The following is a 20,175-nucleotide window of genomic DNA, read 5'->3' on the forward strand; positions in this document are numbered from 1 at the left end:
AAGGAGGTAAAATTCATTTGGGTGGTAAGTTGCATGACCGAGCAATAAACGGTGAAAGTAGTGTAGGTCAGAAGTGTAAAAAGTGGCCTGGTCTTTCAGGGTGTTTAAGCTAAGGGGACTGAGGTGGTTAAGGACATTACATCAAAGTTGGATCAGCCTGTAATGTGTTTTTCCACTTTAATTTTGAGTGTGACTCCAAATCCAGACCTCCATGGGTTAAAAAATTTGATTTCCATTTTTTCATTTTTGTGTGATTTTGTTGTCCGCACATTCAACTATGTAAAGAACAAAGTATTTCAGAAGAATATTTAATTAACTCAGATCTAGGATGTGTTATTTTTGTGTTCCCTTTATTTTTTGGAGCAGTGTATGTTCTATATAGACAACCAGTATAGAATACACAGGAGGAAAACCAGTATAATGTTTATTCTGTGTAGACAACCAGTATATATACAGCAGGAAAACCAGTATGCTCTATATAGACAACCAGTATAGAATACACAAGAGAAAAAACAGTATAATGTGCTCTCTATAAACAACCAGTATACAACAGATGCATTGGGAACACTACACATTCTATTCTAAATCAAAATATGATGAAAAATATATCAAATTTGTGTTGTTCCTCTAAAAAAATTAAAGAAAAGTGAATATTAGACTGTTCAAAAAAATAGCAGTGTTTGTCTTCTTCTTTACAAACATTCCCTCTATAAACTGAGAAATGTCTGAAGCTTTTCTTTCCTCTGAATCCCGTCACTAATACTCCGTTGTATACCCGCTGTCTCTGAGACCTGCTGGACGTCTGTGCTGCTCGGAGTCACCACCTTCTGCCCCTGTGACCAGGTTCTCCAGCCCTGGATGATCGGACCACATTCCACAGATCTTCTCTATTTCTTGGTTTTGCCTCAGAAACTGCATGTTTGATGTCACCCAGAAGTTTTCTATTGGATTAGGATCCGGGGATTGGGCCGGCGGCTCCATGACGTCAGTCTTGTTGGTCTGGAGCCGAGATGTTGCCCGTTTACTGGTGTGTTTGGGGTTGTTGTCTTGTTGGAACACCCATTTCAAGGGCATCTCCTCTTCGGCATAAGGCAGCATGACCTCTTCAAGTATTCTGATGGATTCAGACTGATCCATGATCCCTGGTCTGCGATAAACAGGCCCAACACCGTAGTCTGAGACACATCTCCATATCATGATGCTTGTCCACCATGCTTTACTGTCTTCACAGTGTACTGGGGCTGAATTCAGTGTTTGGGGGTCGTCTGACAAACTGTCTCCGGCCACTAGACCCAAACAGAACCATCTCACTTCCATCAGTCCACAGAATGTCTCTTCAGGCCGTCAATGTGCTCTTTGGCAGATTGTAAGCTCTTCAGCACACGTCTTGTTTCCAGCAGTGGGACTTTGCGGGGGCTTCTTGCAGATCGCTCGGCTTCACATCGGCGTCTTCTCATTGTAACAGGACTCAGTCACAGGTGACTTCAGACCTTCTTTCATCTTCCTGGAGATGATTGTTGGCCGGGTCCTCGCCATTTTGGCTTTTCTTCTATCCATTCCATTGGTAGTTTTTCGCTTTCTTCCACGTCTTTCGGATTTTGGTTGCCATTTTAAAGCATTTGCGATCATTTTAGCTGAGCAGCCGATCATTTTCTGCACTTCTTTATATGTTTTCCCCTCTCCAATCAACTTTTTAATCAAGGCACGCTGTTCTTCTGAACAATGTCTGGAACGCCCCACTTTCCTCAGAATTTCAGAGAGAAATGCACTGTAACCAGCATGTACAACATTTGCTGCCTTCCTTCCTTCCTTAAATAAGGGCAATAATTGCCACCTGTTTTTCACAGAATGAATGACCTCACTCATTGAACTCCACACTGCTATTATTTTGAACATGCCCCTTTCAATAAGTGATTGGATTACAGAGAAGCAGCAGCATGCATGTCCTGACTGTTGGGTTTCTATTACTCTACTACACCTGATAGTAAATTATCTGCCATGTAGAAATATCATTTCTACCAAAAACAGTGATTGATCAGGTTAGTGATGTCTGACTGCTATTATTTTGAACACAACTGTAGTTCTAGACGCACCAGGAGGCCAAGAGGTCCAGGAGAAGACCGGCCAGGAATCCTCCTCACCCAGGGACCTGCCTTCTTGAAGTGGCTGCAGGGACCCTCATAATCAGTCATCTTGTAGCCTCTTGTATTTAGCTGTAGTGTGACCCCAGAATAAGTTTTACTGGTGGCCCTAAGCCCCCCAGTCCAACACTGCAGCCAGGTACAGAGCGGGATGGGGGCAGCCAGCCCTGGGGCAGCATAGAAATTAGACTGTTTCCATATCATCACCAGGACGGCACACAAGGAGATTGACCCCTGACCTCTGTAGGGGCAGGAACAGAGATTTAAATCCCCCCTCCCACCAACACCAGTGCAGGGAGAAGATAGGAACCCTACCGCACACCATGATGGACCGTGGTGCCCCCTGCTCTCCTGCTCTCCCGTACTAACACTGGGGGGGGGGGATTGGGAGGGCTCATTTCCGGTTGATCCGGAGCCTGAACCCGGGGCGACGTCTCCCACCTTGCCCGTCGGCGCTTTCAAAAAGACGTCACTTCCGGCAGATGCAGGAAGTTACTGTGCGGTGTTCTGGCCGGCATAAAGCGGAGGAGCCACACTGATCTCAGGTCTGGATTCATCGTGGCAACATGTCGGGACCAGAGCCGCGTTCACCACGGGCGGCGCCGGATGCTCCTACGCCGCCCTCCGTGAGTTCCCCTGTGGGGAGAAATTGTTATTACGTCACTAGGTTTGGGACGCACTTTTGCAGGTCAGGGAGTCGTATTTGATCCCTAGAGAGTAGATTCTAAACTCTATCCCCTCGCTGACGTCAGCCACGGCCTTCGCAGAGCCCTTTGGATGAAGTCTTGGTCAGGAGACAAGACTTCAGTTGAAGCTGTGCTCCATTCCCTTTTCTGGGGAATATGTTTTTGGGCCCGAGCTAGATAAGATCTCGGAGAAAGCTTCAGACAGGAAAAAAGGATTTCCTGAAGACGAACCATATAGGGAAAAATATCCCTTTCGTTCTTCCTGGGGCCAGGATAGATCATATAGAGGAAAGGGAAAATCGGAACGCTGGAGCTACCCCAAAGGGGGCAGAGGATGGGGTTTTCTCCTTAACCCCCAGAACAAACCCAGCGATAAACAATGACGCCAGGGTTGGGGGGAGACTGAAGAATTTTCTTACATTTTGGGAACTGATCTCCCCGAACCCCTGGGCCCGGGAGGTAGTAAAATCTGGTTACAGGATAGAATTGTCTTCAGTCAAACAATTTCATTGTATCCAACCTCAGGAACAAGATGTGGCAGGGAGTGCACGACCTTTTAAAAATGGAAGTGGTAGTCAAAGTCCCATTTCAAGAGCAAGGAAGAGGTTTTTACTCCAATCTATTCCTAGTAAAAAAGAAAGAGCCGGATCCGGGAGAACCTTACCTGTGAGTGATGGAGGATAGAATAGTACTCAGATTAGACCCGGGGTTCCTCCCAAAGGTAGTGTCAAATTTTCATCGTGACCAAGAGATCATATCACCATCTTTTTGTAATAACCCTTCAAACAGCAAGGAATCCGTTTTTCATTCCCTGGATGTCAGGCGTACAGTCAATTATATCGAGGCTACCAAAGGTTTCAGAAAGTCCGATAGCCTTCTAGTTACATTTTCAGGGGGAAACAAGGTTAAAAAATAAATTGAAATCTTCCTTAGCCAGGTGGATTAGGAACACTTTCCCTTTGCTATGAGATTCAGGACCTCCCCTGTCCTGTCAACCTGAAAGCTCATTCAACCCGTAGTGAAACTATGGACTCTTTACTGTAAGAGCAGTGAGACTATGGACTCTTTACTGTAAGAGCAGTGAGACTATGGACTCTTTACTGTAAGAGCAGTGAGACTATGGACTCTTTACTGTAAGAGCAGTGAGACTATGGACTCTATACTGTAAGAGCAGTGAGACTATGGACTCTTTACTGTAAGAGCAGTGAGACTATGGACTCTATACTGTAAGAGCAGTGAGACTATGGACTCTTTACTGTAAGAGCAGTGAGACTATGGACTCTTTACTGTAAGAGCAGTGAGACTATGGACTCTGTACTGTAAGAGCAGTGAGACTATGGACTCTTTACTGTAAGAGCAGTGAGACTATGGACTCTTTACTGTAAGAGCAGTGAGACTATGGACTCTGTACTGTAAGAGCAGTGAGACTATGGACTATATACTGTAAGAGCAGTGAGACTATGGACTCTTTACTATAAGAGCAGTGAGACTATGGGCTCTTTACTGTAAGAGCAGTGAGACTATGGGCTCTTTACTGTAAGAGCAGTGAGACTATGGACTCTTTACTATAAGAGCAGTGAGACTATGGACTCTTTACTGTAAGAGCAGTGAGACTATGGACTCTGTACTGTAAGAGCAGTGAGACTATGGACTCTGTACTGTAAGAGCAGTGAGATTATGGACTCTTTACTGTAAGAGCAGTGAGACTATGGACTCTTTACTGTAAGAGCAGTGAGACTATGGACTCTTTACTGTAAGAGCAGTGAGACTATGGACTCTATACTGTAAGAGCAGTGAGACTATGGACTCTTTACTGTAAGAGCAGTGAGACTATGGACTCTTTACTGTAAGAGCAGTGAGACTATGGACTCTTTACAGTAAGAGCAGTGAGACTATGGACTCTATACTGTAAGAGCAGTGAGACTATGGACTCTTTACTGTAAGAGCAGTGAGACTATGGACTCTTTACTGTAAGAGCAGGGACACTGTGGACTCTATACTGTAAGAGCAGTGAGACTGTGGACTCTTTACTGTAAGAGCAGTGAGACTATGGACTCTTTACTGTAAGAGCAGTGAGAATATGGACTCTTTACGGTAAGAGCAGTGAGACTATGGACTCTTTACTGTAAGAGCAGTGAGACTATGGACTCTTTACTGTAAGAGCAGTGAGAATATGGACTCTTTACGGTAAGAGCAGTGAGACTATGGACTCTTTACTGTAAGAGCAGTGAGACTATGGACTCTTTACTGTAAGAGCAGTGAGACTATGGACTCTTTACGGTAAGAGCAGTGAGAATATGGACTCTTTACGGTAAGAGCAGTGAGACTATGGACTCTATACTGTAAGAGCAGTGAGACTATGGACTCTTTACGGTAAGAGCAGTGAGACTATGGACTCTTTACTGTAAGAGCAGTGAGACTATGGACTCTTTACTGTAAGAGCAGTGAGACTATGGACTCTTTACGGTAAGAGCAGTGAGACTATGGACTCTTTACGGTAAGAGCAGTGAGAATATGGACTCTTTACGGTAAGAGCAGTGAGACTATGGACTCTATACGGTAAGAGCAGTGAGACTATGGACTCTATACTGTAAGAGCAGTGAGACTATGGACTCTTTACGGTAAGAGCAGTGAGACTATGGACTCTTTACGGTAAGAGCAGTGAGACTATGGACTCTTTACTGTAAGAGCAGTGAGACTATGGACTCTTTACTGTAAGAGCAGTGAGACTATGGACTCTTTACTGTAAGAGCAGTGAGACTATGGACTCTTTACGGTAAGAGCAGTGAGACTATGGACTCTTTACTGTAAGAGCAGTGAGACTATGGACTCTTTACGGTAAGAGCAGTGAGACTATGGACTCTTTACTGTAAGAGCAGTGAGACTATGGACTCTATACTGTAAGAGCAGTGAGACTATGGGCTCTTTACTGTAAGAGCAGTGAGACTATGGACTCTATACTGTAAGAGCAGTGAGACTATGGACTCTTTACTGTAAGAGCAGTGAGATTATGGACTCTTTACTGTAAGAGCAGTGAGACTATGGACTCTATACTGTAAGAGCAGTGAGACTATGGACTCTTTACGGTAAGAGCAGTGAGACTATGGAACTCTCTACCTGAGGAGGTGATGATGGTGAGTACAATAAAGGAATTCAGGAGGGGCCTGGATGTATTTCTGGAGTGTAATAATATTACAGGCTATAGCTACTAGAGAGGGGTCGTGGATCCAGGGAGTTATTCTGATGCCTGATTGGAGTCGGGAAAGAATTTTTTATTCCCTTAAAGTGGGGGAAATTGGCTTCTACCTCACAGTTTTTTTTTGCCTTCCTCTGGATCAACTTGCAGGATGACAGGCCGAACTGGATGGACAGATGTATTTTTTCCGCCTTATGTACTATGTTACATGAGGGCAGTGAGAGAAGGAAAGCGGCTCTGTACTGACCCCTCACCGCACCGTCCTCCGCCGTCAGACGTTTTAGCGTTGTCAGGTCCTATTAAAGGAAATATGCAGGAGGTTACAATATTATAAATACTTTCTAGATTTTTTTTTCCTATAAATTCTTAATATCATTTATAAAAATAGAATTAAAAAAATTCTGTAAAATTTTCTTTTCTGCTTGACTCTGGTTGGATTGCTCTGCGCTCGAGCTGGACTGCTCATGGATTGATTGCTCAGGTCTGCCCCTGGGCTGCTATATATATATTCTCCAGCACTCCCTGCTCAGCACAAGCTGCAAGAAGAAGAAGAGGAGGAGGAGGAGATCTGCAGGAGCCGGTACAGGGAATACAAGGGCACAGCCAGGTACAGAGCCGGTGGGGGCAGGGCTGCATATTGTAATTCCTGACAACCATTGCTGGCTGTGCTGCTCTGACAACACAGGGCTTGGCTGCTATCTGCTGTCAGTGGAGATAGTCTGCAGATCTGTACTCGGAGAGGGGCAGGGTTGCATTGGTAGAGCTGTAGCTGGTAACATTCTTACAAGAGGAAGTGAAACGGGAACATTGTTGCCAAACCAAAACTAGCAAATGTTGGAGAGAAACAGTAAAGTGAAGGGTTAACTGGGGGGTGTTCCGATGGTGTGCAGAAACCTGTGGCACAAGTCACAGCAAGCCAGTTAGAAGCCACAGGTTGCATATATTCTCTCCTGGCAGTGAAGTGGTTAATGCAGGCATTTTTAGGTCAGGACAGGGAGGGGGCAGGGGCTTGGCACCGGGTATACTCATAGTATTATTCCTCTGCAGATGGATTCAGCGGCTGAGAACCCGTCCACCACGCGATTCCGGGAATATCTGAGGATCCAGAGCGTGCAGCCGGAGCCGGACTATGGTAATGGCACGACCCCCCCGAGCTCCCGGGACCCCCGACTAACCTCCTGCTGGGGCAGTGATACAATGAGGAGGCTCCATGTGCAGTAACCCGTATTCACCGCAGGTCACCCCGATGAGCAGCGCTGTGTTATCGGGCACTGTACGCTGCAGAGACGCCCTCCATAGGGTAACATTGAGGGCAGTTCCCTGGGTCCACAGGTACTGTCTTCCATGTTCGCTGTTACCCGTCGGTTTCGGCCATGTTGACGTCACATACCACATGTTGGTGGCTGATTGTGGACTCGCTGTCCCTCCCCTGATCACCAGGTCTATGTCATCCCGAAGCTTCTAAGTCTGGGTTATCGTCGGCCATTTATTAGATCAGGGATTCCCAACCTGCGGCCCTCCAAAACTTCCATCATGGCCAGGCAGCCTACAGCTATCGGAGCATGCTGGGAGTTGTTGTTCTGCAGGTTGGGCATCCCTCTATTAGATAACATCCTGCCGTTCACTATAATGGGAGTGGGCAGTGGCGTAGCTATGGAGGGTGACAATATTGCAGCTGTGAATGTAAAGGGGCTCTCCAGAACTCAAGAGAAGGGGATGAACTGCAGCACAAGGTACGGGGGACTTGCAGGACCACCACAACCCTTTCACTGAGCTGATCAGGGGAGTTTCTCGGGGGTCAGACCCCCATCCTTGTAGCAATGACCGTGACATCACTATTATCATTGTGGTCAGAGATCTCAGTATAACCCAGCCTTAGAAAGCGATCATACCCGGACCCGTCCTCTGTCCAGACATCTCTGTGTGAATGAATCCCAATCAGAGGGAAAGTTTAAAAGACAAAGCTGCAGTGCGGTAACCGCTCGGCCGCGCTCCTTTAAACTTTTGCAGTGTAAAATTGGCTACTGGTCTGGAAATGTGACACTTCTAGAGCAGAACACTAGGACTTATCTGCTGAGAGTTTCTATCGTGTAGAGATGAATGCATGAGCCCCAATCTGATCCTCTTTGTGTGTTGCAGATGGAATTGCGCGGTTCCTCTCTAGGATGGCAGATGAAATCGGGTTGGAGAAAAAGACCCTGGAGGTACAGAAGGCAAAGTGGGGAGGAATGCCTTCTATTTGAACAAAAAAGGCACCGCGATGGGGTCCAATGACACGCCTGAACTTGCTTTTAATTCCCCATGTCCCTTAATAATAGTCCTTGTGTTGTCCATTCAGGTGACAGATGGCCTCAGTACTATAGGTCAGTGATGGGGAACCTTTAGAGACCGAGTGCCCAACCTGCAACCCAAAACCCACTTCTTTATCGCAAAGTGGCAACACCGCAATTTAACCTGAATAATGAATGAGGGAACACTGGGGGGTCATTATACTGTATGGAAGGCACTGGGGGGGGGGTCATTATACTGTATGGGAGGCACTGGGGGGTCATTATACTGTATGGGAGGCACTGGGGGGTCATTATACTGTATGGGAGGCACTGGGGGGTCATTATACTGTATGGGAGGCACTGGGGGGTCATTATACTGTATGGGAGGCACTGGGGGGTCATTATACTGTATGGGGAACACTGGGGGGTCATTATACTGTATGGAAGGCACTGAGGGGGGGGGTCATTATACTGTATGGGGGGCACTGAGGGGTCATTATACTGTATGGGGGGCCACTATACTCTGTAAGGGGCCCTCACATGACCTCCCAGTGGCCCCTTCATGTACTTTTCATTGCTTGAGCACATGGGAGCTGCATACCTCCCACAAAAAGGAACAACATATGCAGCAAATGTTTTCATACCAGGCCACACCTCTAATCCCGCCCTAAACATTATTATACTCACCTAGCCCCCTTAATGCCCCCACATAGTAATTTTTGCCCCTTTGTGACAGCACACAGTAGTAATATCCACATTGTGTCTCCTCACAGTAGTTATACCCAGATATGTGCCCCCCCACAGTAGTTATACCCAGATATGTGCCCCCCTCACAGTAGTTATACCCAGATATGTGCCCCTCACAGTAGTTATACCCAGATATGTGCCCCTCACAGTAGTTATGGCCAGATATGTGCCCCTCACACTAGTTATACCCAGATATGTGCCCCTCACAGTAGTTATGGCCAGATATGTGCCCCCCTCACAGTAGCTATACCCAGATATGTGCCCCCTCACAATAGTTATACCCAGATATGTGCCCCCTCACAGTAGCTATACCCAGATATGTGCCCCTCACAGTAGTTATACCCAGATATGTGCCCCCCTCACAGTAGTTATGGCCAGATGCCCCCTCACAATAGTTATACCCAGATATGTGCCCCTCACAGTAGTTATACCCAGATATGTGCCCCCTCACAGTAGCTATACCCAGATATGTGCCCCTCACAATAGTTATACCCAGACATGTGCCCCTCACAATAACTATACCCAGATATGTGCCCCCCTCACAGTAGTTATGGCCAGATATGTGCCCCCCTCACAGTAGTTATGGCCAGATATGTGCCCCCATCACAGTAGTTATGGCCAGATATGTGCCCTCTCACAGTAGTTATGGCCAGATGCCTCCTCACAATAGTTATACCCAGATATGTGCCCCTCACAGTAGTTATGGCCAGATGCCCCCTCAGAATAGTTATACCCAGATATGTGCCCCCATGACAGTAGTTATGGCCAGATATGTGCCCCTCACAGTAGTTATGCCCAGATGCCCCCTCAGAATAGTTATACCCAGATATGTGCCCCTCAGAATAGTTATACCCAGATATGTGCCCCCTCACAGTAGTTATAACCAGATATGTGCCCCTCACAGTAGTTATGGCAGATTATGTGCCCCCTTCAGGGGATATAAAACGAACAAACTGTAAATTCTCACCTGGCTCCTCCGATGCCGGCGCTCCGCAGCAGCAGGAATCTGGCAGACATGGCGCTGCTGTGAGAGTACATTGCGCTGCTGAGGACGGCCGCCGGCTGAGGTCATGGGCCGCTCCTGTAGGAGATGAGCTGCAGTTAGTGAATGAAGGGACCGCTGGTTCCCCTGCGCTCCAGCATTGAGCGTGTGCCCACTGAGTGGGCTCCGAGTGCCCCTTCTGGCATGCGTGCCATAGGTTCGCCACCACTGCTACAGATTATGGGTCTATACAATTACATGGAAGGTGTTGCTCGTCCAGTCTACAACACAAGGGCTTTGATTTTGCGATGGTCTACATTTTTTGTCTTCCTTTTCTAGTTTGCTCCCGGTCGACCCATAGTCATCCTCACCTGGAGAGGGACGCGGCCACAGCTGAAATCCGTCATTCTCAACTCCCACACAGACGTGGTCCCAGTGTTTGAGGTGCGGAGGGACAGGACTTGGGTGGGGGTGGGGGTGGTCCACAGGACTTGGGTGGGGGTGGGGGTGGTCCACAGGACTTGGGTGGGGGTGGTCCACAGGACTGGGGTCAGTAACGTTTTGCTCCTTTGCAGGAGTTCTGGACGTATCCACCGTTTGCTGCCCATAAAGACAAAGATGGAAATATCTATGCGAGAGGAACGCAGGACATGAAATCTGTCACCATCCAGTAAGTGCAGAGAAGAGATCTGCTGCCACCACTTCTTCTAGGATCCCCGTTATCATCGTCTTCTTTCAGTGTATTAGCATATTACAGTTATCACCTATAGGTATCACCCGCTGTCCTCTATAGCTCACCGCCCGCTGTCCTAGCTGTTACCTGTAGGTATCACCCGCTGTCCTCTATAGCTCACCGCCCGCTGTCCTAGCTGTTACCTGTAGGTATCACCCGCTGTCCTCTATAGCTCACCACCCGCTGTCCTAGCTGTTACCTGTAGGTATCACCCGCTGTCCTCTATAGCTCACCGCCCGCTGTCCTAGCTGTTACCTGTAGGTATCACCCGCTGTCCTCTATAGGTATCACCCGCTGTCCTCTATAGGTATCACCCGCTGTCCTAGCTATCACCTATAGGTGTATCACCCGCTGTCCTCTATAGGTATCACCCGCTGCCCTGGCTATCACCTATAGGTATCACCTGCTGTCCTATCTATCACCTATAGGTATCACCCGCTGTCCTGGCTATCACCTGTAGGTATCACCCGCTGTCCTAGCTATCACCTATAGGTATCACCCGCTGTCCTATCTATCACCTATAGGTATCACCCGCTGTCCTATCTATCACCTGTAGGTATCACCCGCTGTCCTGGCTATCACCTGTAGGTATCACCCGCTGTCCTAGCTATCACCTATAGGTATCACCCGCTGTCCTATCTATCACCTGTAGGTATCACCCGCTGTCCTGGCTATCACCTGTAGGTATCACCCGCTGTCCTAGCTATCACCTATAGGTATCACCCGCTGTCCTATCTATCACCTGTTGGTATCACCCGCTGTCCTATCTATCACCTGTTGGTATCACCCGCTGTCCTAGCTATCACCTGTAGGTATCACCCGCTGTCCTAGCTATCACCTGTAGGTATCACCCGCTGTCCTAGCTATCACCTGTAGGTATCACCCGCTGTCCTATCTATCACCTATAGGTATCACCCGCTGTCCTAGCTATCACCTATAGGTATCACCCGCTGTCCTAGCTATCACCTGTAGGTATCACCCGCTGTCCTATCTATCACCTATAGGTATCACCCGCTGTCCTGGCTATCACCTGTAGGTATCACCCGCTGTCCTGGCTATCACCTATAGGTATCACCCGCTGTCCTGGCTATCACCTGTAGGTATCACCCGCTGTCCTGGCTATCACCTATAGGTATCACCCGCTGTCCTAGCTATCACCTATAGGTATCACCCGCTGTCCTGGCTATCACCTGTAGGTATCACCCGCTGTCCTAGCTATCACCTGTAGGTATCACCCGCTGTCTTAGCTGTCACCTATAGGTATCACCCGCTGTCCTAGCTAAACCCTGTAGGTATCACCCGCTGTCCTAGCTATCACCTGTAGGTATCACCCGCTGTCCTAGCTATCACCTATAGGTATCACCCTCTGTCCTAGCTATCACCTATAGGTATCACCCGCTGTCCTGGCTATCACCTATAGGTATCACCCGCTGTCCTCTATAGCTTATCGCCCGCTGTCCTAGCTATCACCTGTAGGTATCACCCGCTGTCCTAGCTATCACCTATAGGTATCACCCTCTGTCCTAGCTATCACCTATAGGTATCACCCGCTGTCCTGGCTATCACCTATAGGTATCACCCGCTGTCCTCTATAGCTCATCGCCCGCTGTCCTAGCTATCACCTATAGGTGTATCACCCGCTGTCCTCTATAGGTATCACCCGCTGTCCTCTATAGGTATCACCCGCTGCCCTGGCTATCACCTATAGGTATCACCCGCTGTCCTAGCTATCACCTATAGGTATCACCCGCTGTCCTGGCTATCACCTATAGGTATCACCCGCTGTCCTAGCTATCACCTATAGGTATCACCCACTGTCCAATTATCACCTATAGGTATCACCCGCTGTCCTCTATAGGTATCACCCGCTGTCCTAGCTATCACCTGTAGGTATCACCCGCTGTCCTAGCTATCACCTATAGGTATCACCCGCTGTCCTATCTATCACCTATAGGTATCACCCGCTGTCCTGGCTATCACCTGTAGGTATCACCCGCTGTCCTGGCTATCACCTATAGTTATCACCCGCTGTCCTATCTATCACCTGTAGGTATCACCCGCTGTCCTAGCTATCACCTGTAGGTATCACCCGCTGTCCTAGCTATCACTTGGGAGGTATCACCCGCTGTCCTAGCTGTCACCTGTAGGTATCACCCGCTGTCCTAGCTATCACCTGTAGGTATCACCCGCTGTCCTAGCTATCACCTGTAGGTATCACCCGCTGTCCTAGCTATCACCTGTAGGTATCACCCGCTGTCCTGGCTATCACCTATAGGTATCACCCGCTGTCCTATCTATCACCTATAGGTATCACCCGCTGTTCTATCTATCACCTGTAGGTATCACCCGCTGTCCTAGCTATCACCTATAGGTATCACCCGCTGTCCTAGCTATCACCTGTAGGTATCACCCGCTGTCCTATCTATCACCTATAGGTATCACCCGCTGTTCTATCTATCACCTATAGGTATCACCCGCTGTCCTAGCTATCACCTGTAGGTATCACCCGCTGTCCTGGCTATCACCTATAGGTATCACCCGCTGTCCTGGCTATCACCTATAGGTATCACCCGCTGTCCTAGCTATCACCTATAGCCCATCACCCGCTGTCCTGGCTATCACCTATAGGTATCACCCGCTGTCCTGGCTATCACCTGTAGGTATCACCCGCTGTCCTAGCTATCACCTGTAGGTATCACCCGCTGTCCTAGCTATCACCTATAGGTATCACCCGCTGTCCTGGCTATCACCTATAGGTATCACCCGCTGTCCTGGCTATCACCTATAGGTATCACCCGCTGTCCTGGCTATCACCTATAGCCCATCACCCGCTGTCCTGGCTATCACCTGTAGGTATCACCCGCTGTCCTGGCTATCACCTGTAGGTATCACCCGCTGTCCTAGACTCCCGAACGGCAAGTCTTCCTGTATAATGTACGGTCGTCCTACAGCTTATGTGTAGCGACCTGCTCTCTAGGGCGGACCCCTATGGTCCGTACACTTGTATGATTTAGGGGTCTTTTGTGATGGTTTGCAGGTATCTAGAGGCTATCCGGCAGCTGAAATCAGAGGGGCAGCATTTCCCGCGCACCATCCACCTCACCATGGTCCCAGGTAGGATGCGACTTCCATTCACTATTTAGCTTTAGCTCTGCTTTAGGGCTCATTCAGACGGCCGTATGCTGTCCGCAAAAATGCGGATCCGTTTTTTTGCGGATTAGATGCTGTCCCATTCACTTCTATGGGGCCCTTTTCTTCCGTTGCACGGCTCAGCAAAAAAATGAGACATGGCCCCATTGAAGTCTATGGATCAGCAAAAAAACGGAATGCAATCAGTTTTTTTGCGGACATGCTGAACTGTCCGCAAATAAACGGATCCGCATTTTTGCGGACAGCTTACGGCCGCCTGAGTTCTGTGCAGGTTTTTGTACAGACACTGAACTAGTCCACGGGGGTGGCAGTGAGAGCCGAGGTCCTGCGTTCTCCGAGCCTACAGTAAGGCTCCGTTCACACTTCAGTCATTGTCCGTAGTGAGGCCTCCGCAGAGATCAGGTGGAATGGAAAGGTTTCCTCTTGTTCTGTCTTTTTGACCCTTTGACCCGCACCTGGTTTTGGCTCAAAATCACTGATGGAAATAACTGAAGTGTGAACACCGAGGAGGATTCGGCCGCTCGGGGCGGCACCCAGTGTCAGCAGTAAAGAATAAGCAATGTTTTTCCTTCTGTGACAGATGAAGAAATTGGGGGTCACAAGGGGATGGAGCTCTTTGTGGACCACCCCGAGTTCCGTGCGATGAATCCTGGGATTACTCTTGATGAAGGTTTGCGATCATTTCCAGTTATTGCTGTTTCTCACTTTTCCTTGTTCCTTTATTTGTGACTTGTTCTCGTCTTCCCCGTCCGCTCGTCCTACGTGCTGCCCCTTCTCTGACCCGGTCCCTGTACTTTTCAGGTCTTGCAAACCCAACAGATGAATTCAGTGTCTTCTATGGAGAGAAATGCGTCTGGTGTAAGTCCTCGCGCTGTTGGCCCTTTAAGTTAAAGGGGCTTTCCACTATTCCAAGAGATATTGGGTGTAGATTTAAAGGGATTGTCTGGGATTTTACTCAGGATAGGTCATCAATATCAGATTGGTGGGGGTCCGACAGCTGACTGAAGAGAAGGCCGCGCTCCATGCGGGAGTTGCCTTCCCTTCACTTGCTCGCCATCGACAGTGCATCGTAATTACGAGACGTCCCATTCACTTCAAGTGCCCTGAGGATGGGTCATCAATATTGAAATCCTAGGAAACCCCTTTAAGCGGTCTCTGCTCAGGTAAATATTAAGTCGCCCCCTTCACTCAAATTGTCCAAAAACGTTATTCAGACATTTCTTGGCGAGATCTGTTTTTGAGAAACTGAGTGACAACCAATATGCCACCATCACAACTTCCACAGAGGTGGTCACCCAGCTTTCCTTACGACCTGGACATCTCTGCCCAGTTACGTAGCAGGACTATTCATGGGGAACCAGGGTGCTGAGCCCTCTGGGTTTGGTGATGTACACGTGACCTTTGTGTGTCCCTCAGGGATCACGGTTCACTGCAGGGGGGACCCAGGACACGGCTCTCGCTTCATAGAGAATACGGCGGCTGCTAAGTTGGTGAGTTACCCCTCGATCCTCCCAATCTGGTGGGTTCTTATCTTCATGCTTGGTCAGTATTGTCCATGTCCTTTTATTATTTCCAGCAATCGGTGATAACAAGTTTCCTGAACTTCAGAGAAGAGGAGAAGAAAAGGTAAAAATAATCTCTATTTATATAGCGCCAACATATTCCGCAGCGCTGTACAATCAGGGGTCATACATTTCATAGCAGCAAACAAGTCAACAACTCAAACAAGAGGAATGAGGGTCCTGCTCGAAAGAGCTTACAATCTATGAGGAGATGGGGGAGACACAGAAGGTAACAAGTGCTTGCTTTGTACAATGCTCCAGCCATAGTGACACAATAGGGAGTAGATATAACGTTACATGAGCTGTCACCAGCCGATATCTGCAGAGCTTCAGAAGTTCCGTTTTTGAAAGATTCGGTTTCAGATATAGAGATGTTAGAGGGGCTGTGTACAGAAAAAAGACCTTAGGACTGAACCCTGAGGAACCCCAACATCAAGAGGTAGAGCCAGCGAACGATGCACTGAAAGAGCAGCCAGAGAGGTAGGGAGAAAATCAAGAGAACAGAGTCCTTAAGGCTGATAGATTGGGGCATGGTGAGGAGGAGATGGTGGTCTACAGTGTCAGATGCTTCAGAGAGATCAAGGAGAATGAGAACAGAGTAGTCACCATTGTATTTTGCTGTCAGGAGATCATTGTCACTTTGGTGAGGGCAGTTTCTGTAGAATGTAGGGTGCGAAAACCAGATTGTAATAGATCAAGTTAGAAGAGAGATAGCGGATGAGGAGAGAATAGACCAGACGCTCCAGGAGCTTAGAAATGAAGGGGAGGTTGGAGACAGGTCTGTAGTTAGTTGCGCAGGATGGGTCAAGAGAAGATTTTCTTTAAATAATGGGGTTATGACAGAATGTTTGAAAGAAGAGGAGAAGATACCAGAGGAGAGAGAGAGGCTGAAGATTGTGGTTAGGTGAGACAGCCGGGGAGACAGACTGGAGGAGGTGAGAGGGAAGAGGGTCAGTCATGCAGGAGAAGAAGAAAAGAGCCTGGATATCTGTAAAGAATAAATCAAGGCAACTGGACTTACTGTAGATTTCTTGAAACCGTTTCACATGTTCTTCCAACGAGCTTTCTCAATTCTGAGTGACTGTACAAGATTCTCTGGGAATAAATATGTAACTGAATCAACATCTGGGAATTATACCCAGCATGGGGTCAGAGGTCATTATACCCAGCATGGGGTCAAAGGTGTTGATTCCATTATCCTAATTGGAGTCAGTAGGTGATAGACTTCCCAGAAAAAGTTGTCAAGACAGCATTGTATGTGGCAGACAATAGATGTCTAACCTCCCCCCCCCCCCGCCTCTATTCAAGCTTGGCTTCTCCATTTTTACGTAGATGGCCTCCTTAACACCTCGTTTGTCCATCTATGTAAAAATGGATCTCCATACAGTATTATTCCGAAGTTTTGAATGAAGCGACTTCGGATGAAGCATATGCTCATCACTATTCACAAGCTTTACAACAGTCACATAAATAACATCGGATCCATTGGATGAACATCTATAGGACTAAGGATAGCCTCACACTAGCGTTGACTCCCGGCCGGAGAGAGGTCTGGATCTGGCTCTGCCGGACGTTAACTGACACCCGCTGGTGTTCACTATTATGGGGACCGGCAGAGATCCGGCCGCAACCAGGCAAACATGCCGAGAAGCAGCCGGGCGAAAACTGCTGCACACAGCGGGATTTGTCTGATTCTCTGTATCTTTGCCGGGTCTTCACCGGTTCCCACTACGGATCTCTCTGCGGGAATGCAGCGTTATCGGGCATGCTTTTCCCTGCCGGATCTCTTTACCACAAGTGTGAAGCATTCCTGAACACAATGAGGTCACAGTTGCAGGGAGCAGTATATAGATTGGGGATTATGCAGACCAGGGAAACAGGAGGAGAGGTGGAAGCTGCACAGATAGACTTGGGAAAGCTGGATGGAGCAGTTTTGTTCAATGCAGAAAATGCATTTAAATTTGAGCAACATGGCGGCCACAGCATTCAAAAGGACACAAGAAACAAAACAAATATAAAACGTTGTGTGATTCTCAACTCCTACATGACCTTTTCCCCTATATCTGAACCCAAATGGTCTAAAGTATAGAAAGGTCTTCGATAGGTGTCCAGTTTGTACGGCCGAGCTGCGCTCTCTGTCCTCAGACCATCCGCTGGCAGTAAGGGAAGTCACCTGCAGCTACAGAAATCTTCAAAGGGCAGAATCGCTGACGGCAGCATTGTGAGGTCTCAGAGGACCACTGCTCCTGACAGTCTCCATCTTCTCTGCTTTGTCTCAGACTTGAGTCCAACCCCGGCCTGAGACTCGGAGATGTCACCACAATAAACCTAACGAAGGTGAGCGGAGGCGTTTCCTTCAATGTCATCCCTACTGAGATGTCTGCCACCTTTGACCTCCGGATACCACCCACCGTGGACCTTAAGGTAAAGCCACATCCACGTCTCCAATCTTCTCCTCTGTGTCTTGTTTCCACCAACCGTGGTTCCTCTGTCCTTGCAGGACTTTGAGTTGCAGATAGAAAGATGGTGTCGGGCAGCTGGAGACCAAATCACCTTCGAGTATCATCAAGTAAGAGGCTCCAGATGCAGGGAGTGACCCCAATGTGGTGACCGCCTGCCGCTTCATATATGTTCATGTCTCCTAGAAATGTATGAACCAGAAGATGACGACCCCCGAAGACTCCAACCCCTGGTGGAAAGCGTTCAGCGACCCCTGTAAAAAACTGTGAGTGGATGATCCATTCTACACCGCAGTCCCACAGATTTGTGTGATGTCCCCAGATTACAGAAACCATAAACTGGTTGAACTGGTCGGGAGATCCATGAACTGGAGAATCAGACGAGTAAGGGTCCATTCACACATCCGTAAGTGTTTTGCGGATCCGCAAAACACGGACACCTGCAATGTGCAACCTGCAATTTGCGGATCCGCACATCACAGACATTATAATAGAAAATGCCTTTTCTGGTCCTCAATTGCGGACAAGAATAGGACATGTTCTATTTTTTTCCAGGAACAAAATTGCGGATCCCGAAAAAACGGATGCGGATCCAGGAAATGTGGATTTGCATCCGTTCCACCCCTATTGAAAGTGAATGGGTCCGCAAATTGCGGAACGAATGCGGACCCAAATTACGGACATGTGAATGGACCCTAATTTACAATGTGTTTTTATTCTTTAGAGGTTTGAAGCTGAAACCTGAAATCTTCCCGGCTGCCACCGACAGTCGTTATATCAGACCGGTGAGTAAATCTATTACTGCTACCAGGAGATGTCACCGCTGATCTTTAGTGAGGGGATAGGCGGCATTCTCACTGATGTCACCGCTGATCTCTAGTGATGGATAGGCGGCATTCTCAGTGATGTCACCGCTGATCTCTAATGAAGGGATAAGCGGCATTCTCAGTGATGTCACCGCTGATCTCTAGTGAATGGACAGGCTGCATTCTCAGTGATGTCACCGCTGATCTCTAGTGATGGATAGGCGGCATTCTCAGTGATGTCACCGCTGATCTCTAGTGATGGATAGGCGGCATTCTCAGTGATGTCACCGCTGATCTCTAGTGATGGATAGGCGGCATTCTCAGTGATGTCACCGCTGATCTCTAGTGAATGGATAGGCTGCACACTAATTGGAGCTTCTCCTCCCACAGGCTGGATTTGATGCCCTCGGCTTCTCCCCCATGAACAACACCCCAATTTTGCTCCATGATCACAATGAGTATCTGAATGAGGACATTTTCCTCCGTGGGATCCAGGTTTACACTCGGATCATCGGCTCACTGGCCAGCGTCCCCCAGTTACCTGGAGAACAATGACCCCAGAGCCGCAGCTACAGGAGACCGATGTGTCCAGCAGAATGTCCTCTGTTCTCAGGGAATGACCTCTGACCTCCGGGACTGAAGCTTTAACCTCTGGAGAATGAGATCTGATCAAGAATAATCCTCAGGAAATCTCCCAAAATCTGACAACCTCAATCATCACTTCCTTATCACACCTGACACCGACCGCTCTCAGGATATTCCTCAGTCACAGATGAAAGAAACAAAATGACTCCCAAAATCTACAGCAAATAAAACTCTGTCCATTCTGGTTATAATGTATCTATCTGTTCATTTACTTCCTGGGGCAGAAAGATGGGAGAAAGACCCATGTAAAGAGGACTCATCCCAGAATGCAAACCCTGCGCAGACACTGAACAAGCAGGAATGCTGGGAGATTTCAGCTCTGATAGTAATAGAATAGTGAGTGCAGCTCTGGAGTATAATACAGGATGTAACTGAGGATCAGTACAGGATAAGTAATGTATGTACACAGTGACTGCACCAGCAGAATAGTGAGTGCAGCTCTGGGGTATAATACAGGATGTAACCCAGGATCAGTACCGGATAAGTAATGTATGTACACAGTGACTGCACCAGCAGATTAGTGAGTGCAGCTCTGGAGTATAATACAGGATGTAACTCAGGATCAGTACAGGATAAGTAATGTATGTACACAGTGACTGCACCAGCAGAATAGTGAGTGCAGCTCTGGAGTATAATACAGGATGTAACTCAGGATCAGTACAGGATAAGTAATGTATGTACACAGTGACTGCACCAGTAGAATAGTGAGTGCAGCTCTGGAGTATAATACAGGATGTAACTCAGGATCAGTACAGGATAAGTAATGTATGTACACAGTGACTGCACCAGCAGAATAGT

The 20,175-nt window shown here is 48.0% G+C and overlaps 1 protein-coding gene and 1 long non-coding RNA gene across 2 annotated transcripts; one reads left to right on the forward strand and one right to left on the reverse strand.

Moving 5' to 3' along the window:
• The first annotated feature begins 6,517 nt into the window (after nt 1–6,517).
• On the forward strand, nt 6,518–19,558 carry LOC120978633 (aminoacylase-1-like). The gene is made up of 15 exons (XM_040406887.1): nt 6,518–6,630; nt 7,071–7,155; nt 8,163–8,227; nt 10,362–10,466; nt 10,598–10,692; nt 13,793–13,869; nt 14,486–14,575; nt 14,707–14,763; nt 15,322–15,395; nt 15,482–15,531; nt 17,747–17,891; nt 17,968–18,036; nt 18,113–18,192; nt 18,651–18,711; nt 19,123–19,558. Exons 2-15 carry the CDS (start codon nt 7,071–7,073, stop codon nt 19,285–19,287), a joined length of 1,218 nt encoding a protein of 405 aa, XP_040262821.1. The 5' UTR covers nt 6,518–6,630; the 3' UTR covers nt 19,288–19,558.
• On the reverse strand, nt 12,614–13,786 carry LOC120978639. The gene is made up of 3 exons (XR_005774145.1): nt 13,378–13,786; nt 12,897–13,344; nt 12,614–12,831 (listed from the first exon to the last, which is right to left on the reverse strand). It is a non-coding gene; the product is annotated as an uncharacterized LOC120978639 (long non-coding RNA).
• Nucleotides 19,559–20,175: the final 617 nt, after the last annotated feature.

Source organism: Bufo bufo, chromosome 9 (assembly GCF_905171765.1).
Source record: "Bufo bufo chromosome 9, aBufBuf1.1, whole genome shotgun sequence".
Taxonomy (NCBI): domain Eukaryota; kingdom Metazoa; phylum Chordata; class Amphibia; order Anura; family Bufonidae; genus Bufo; species Bufo bufo.

What these genes read in the sequence shown, in the direction of transcription:
- LOC120978633 (XM_040406887.1), top strand. Translation starts at nt 7,071, where the DNA reads ATGGATTCAGCGGCTGAGAACCCGTCCACCACGCGATTCCGGGAATAT. An exon ending in TGGAGAAAAAGACCCTGGAG is followed by an intron (nt 8,228 to 10,361) that starts GTACAGAAGGCA and finishes TTCCTTTTCTAG; the next exon opens with TTTGCTCCCGGTCGACCCAT. An exon ending in AGCGACCCCTGTAAAAAACT is followed by an intron (nt 18,193 to 18,650) that starts GTGAGTGGATGA and finishes TTTATTCTTTAG; the next exon opens with AGGTTTGAAGCTGAAACCTG.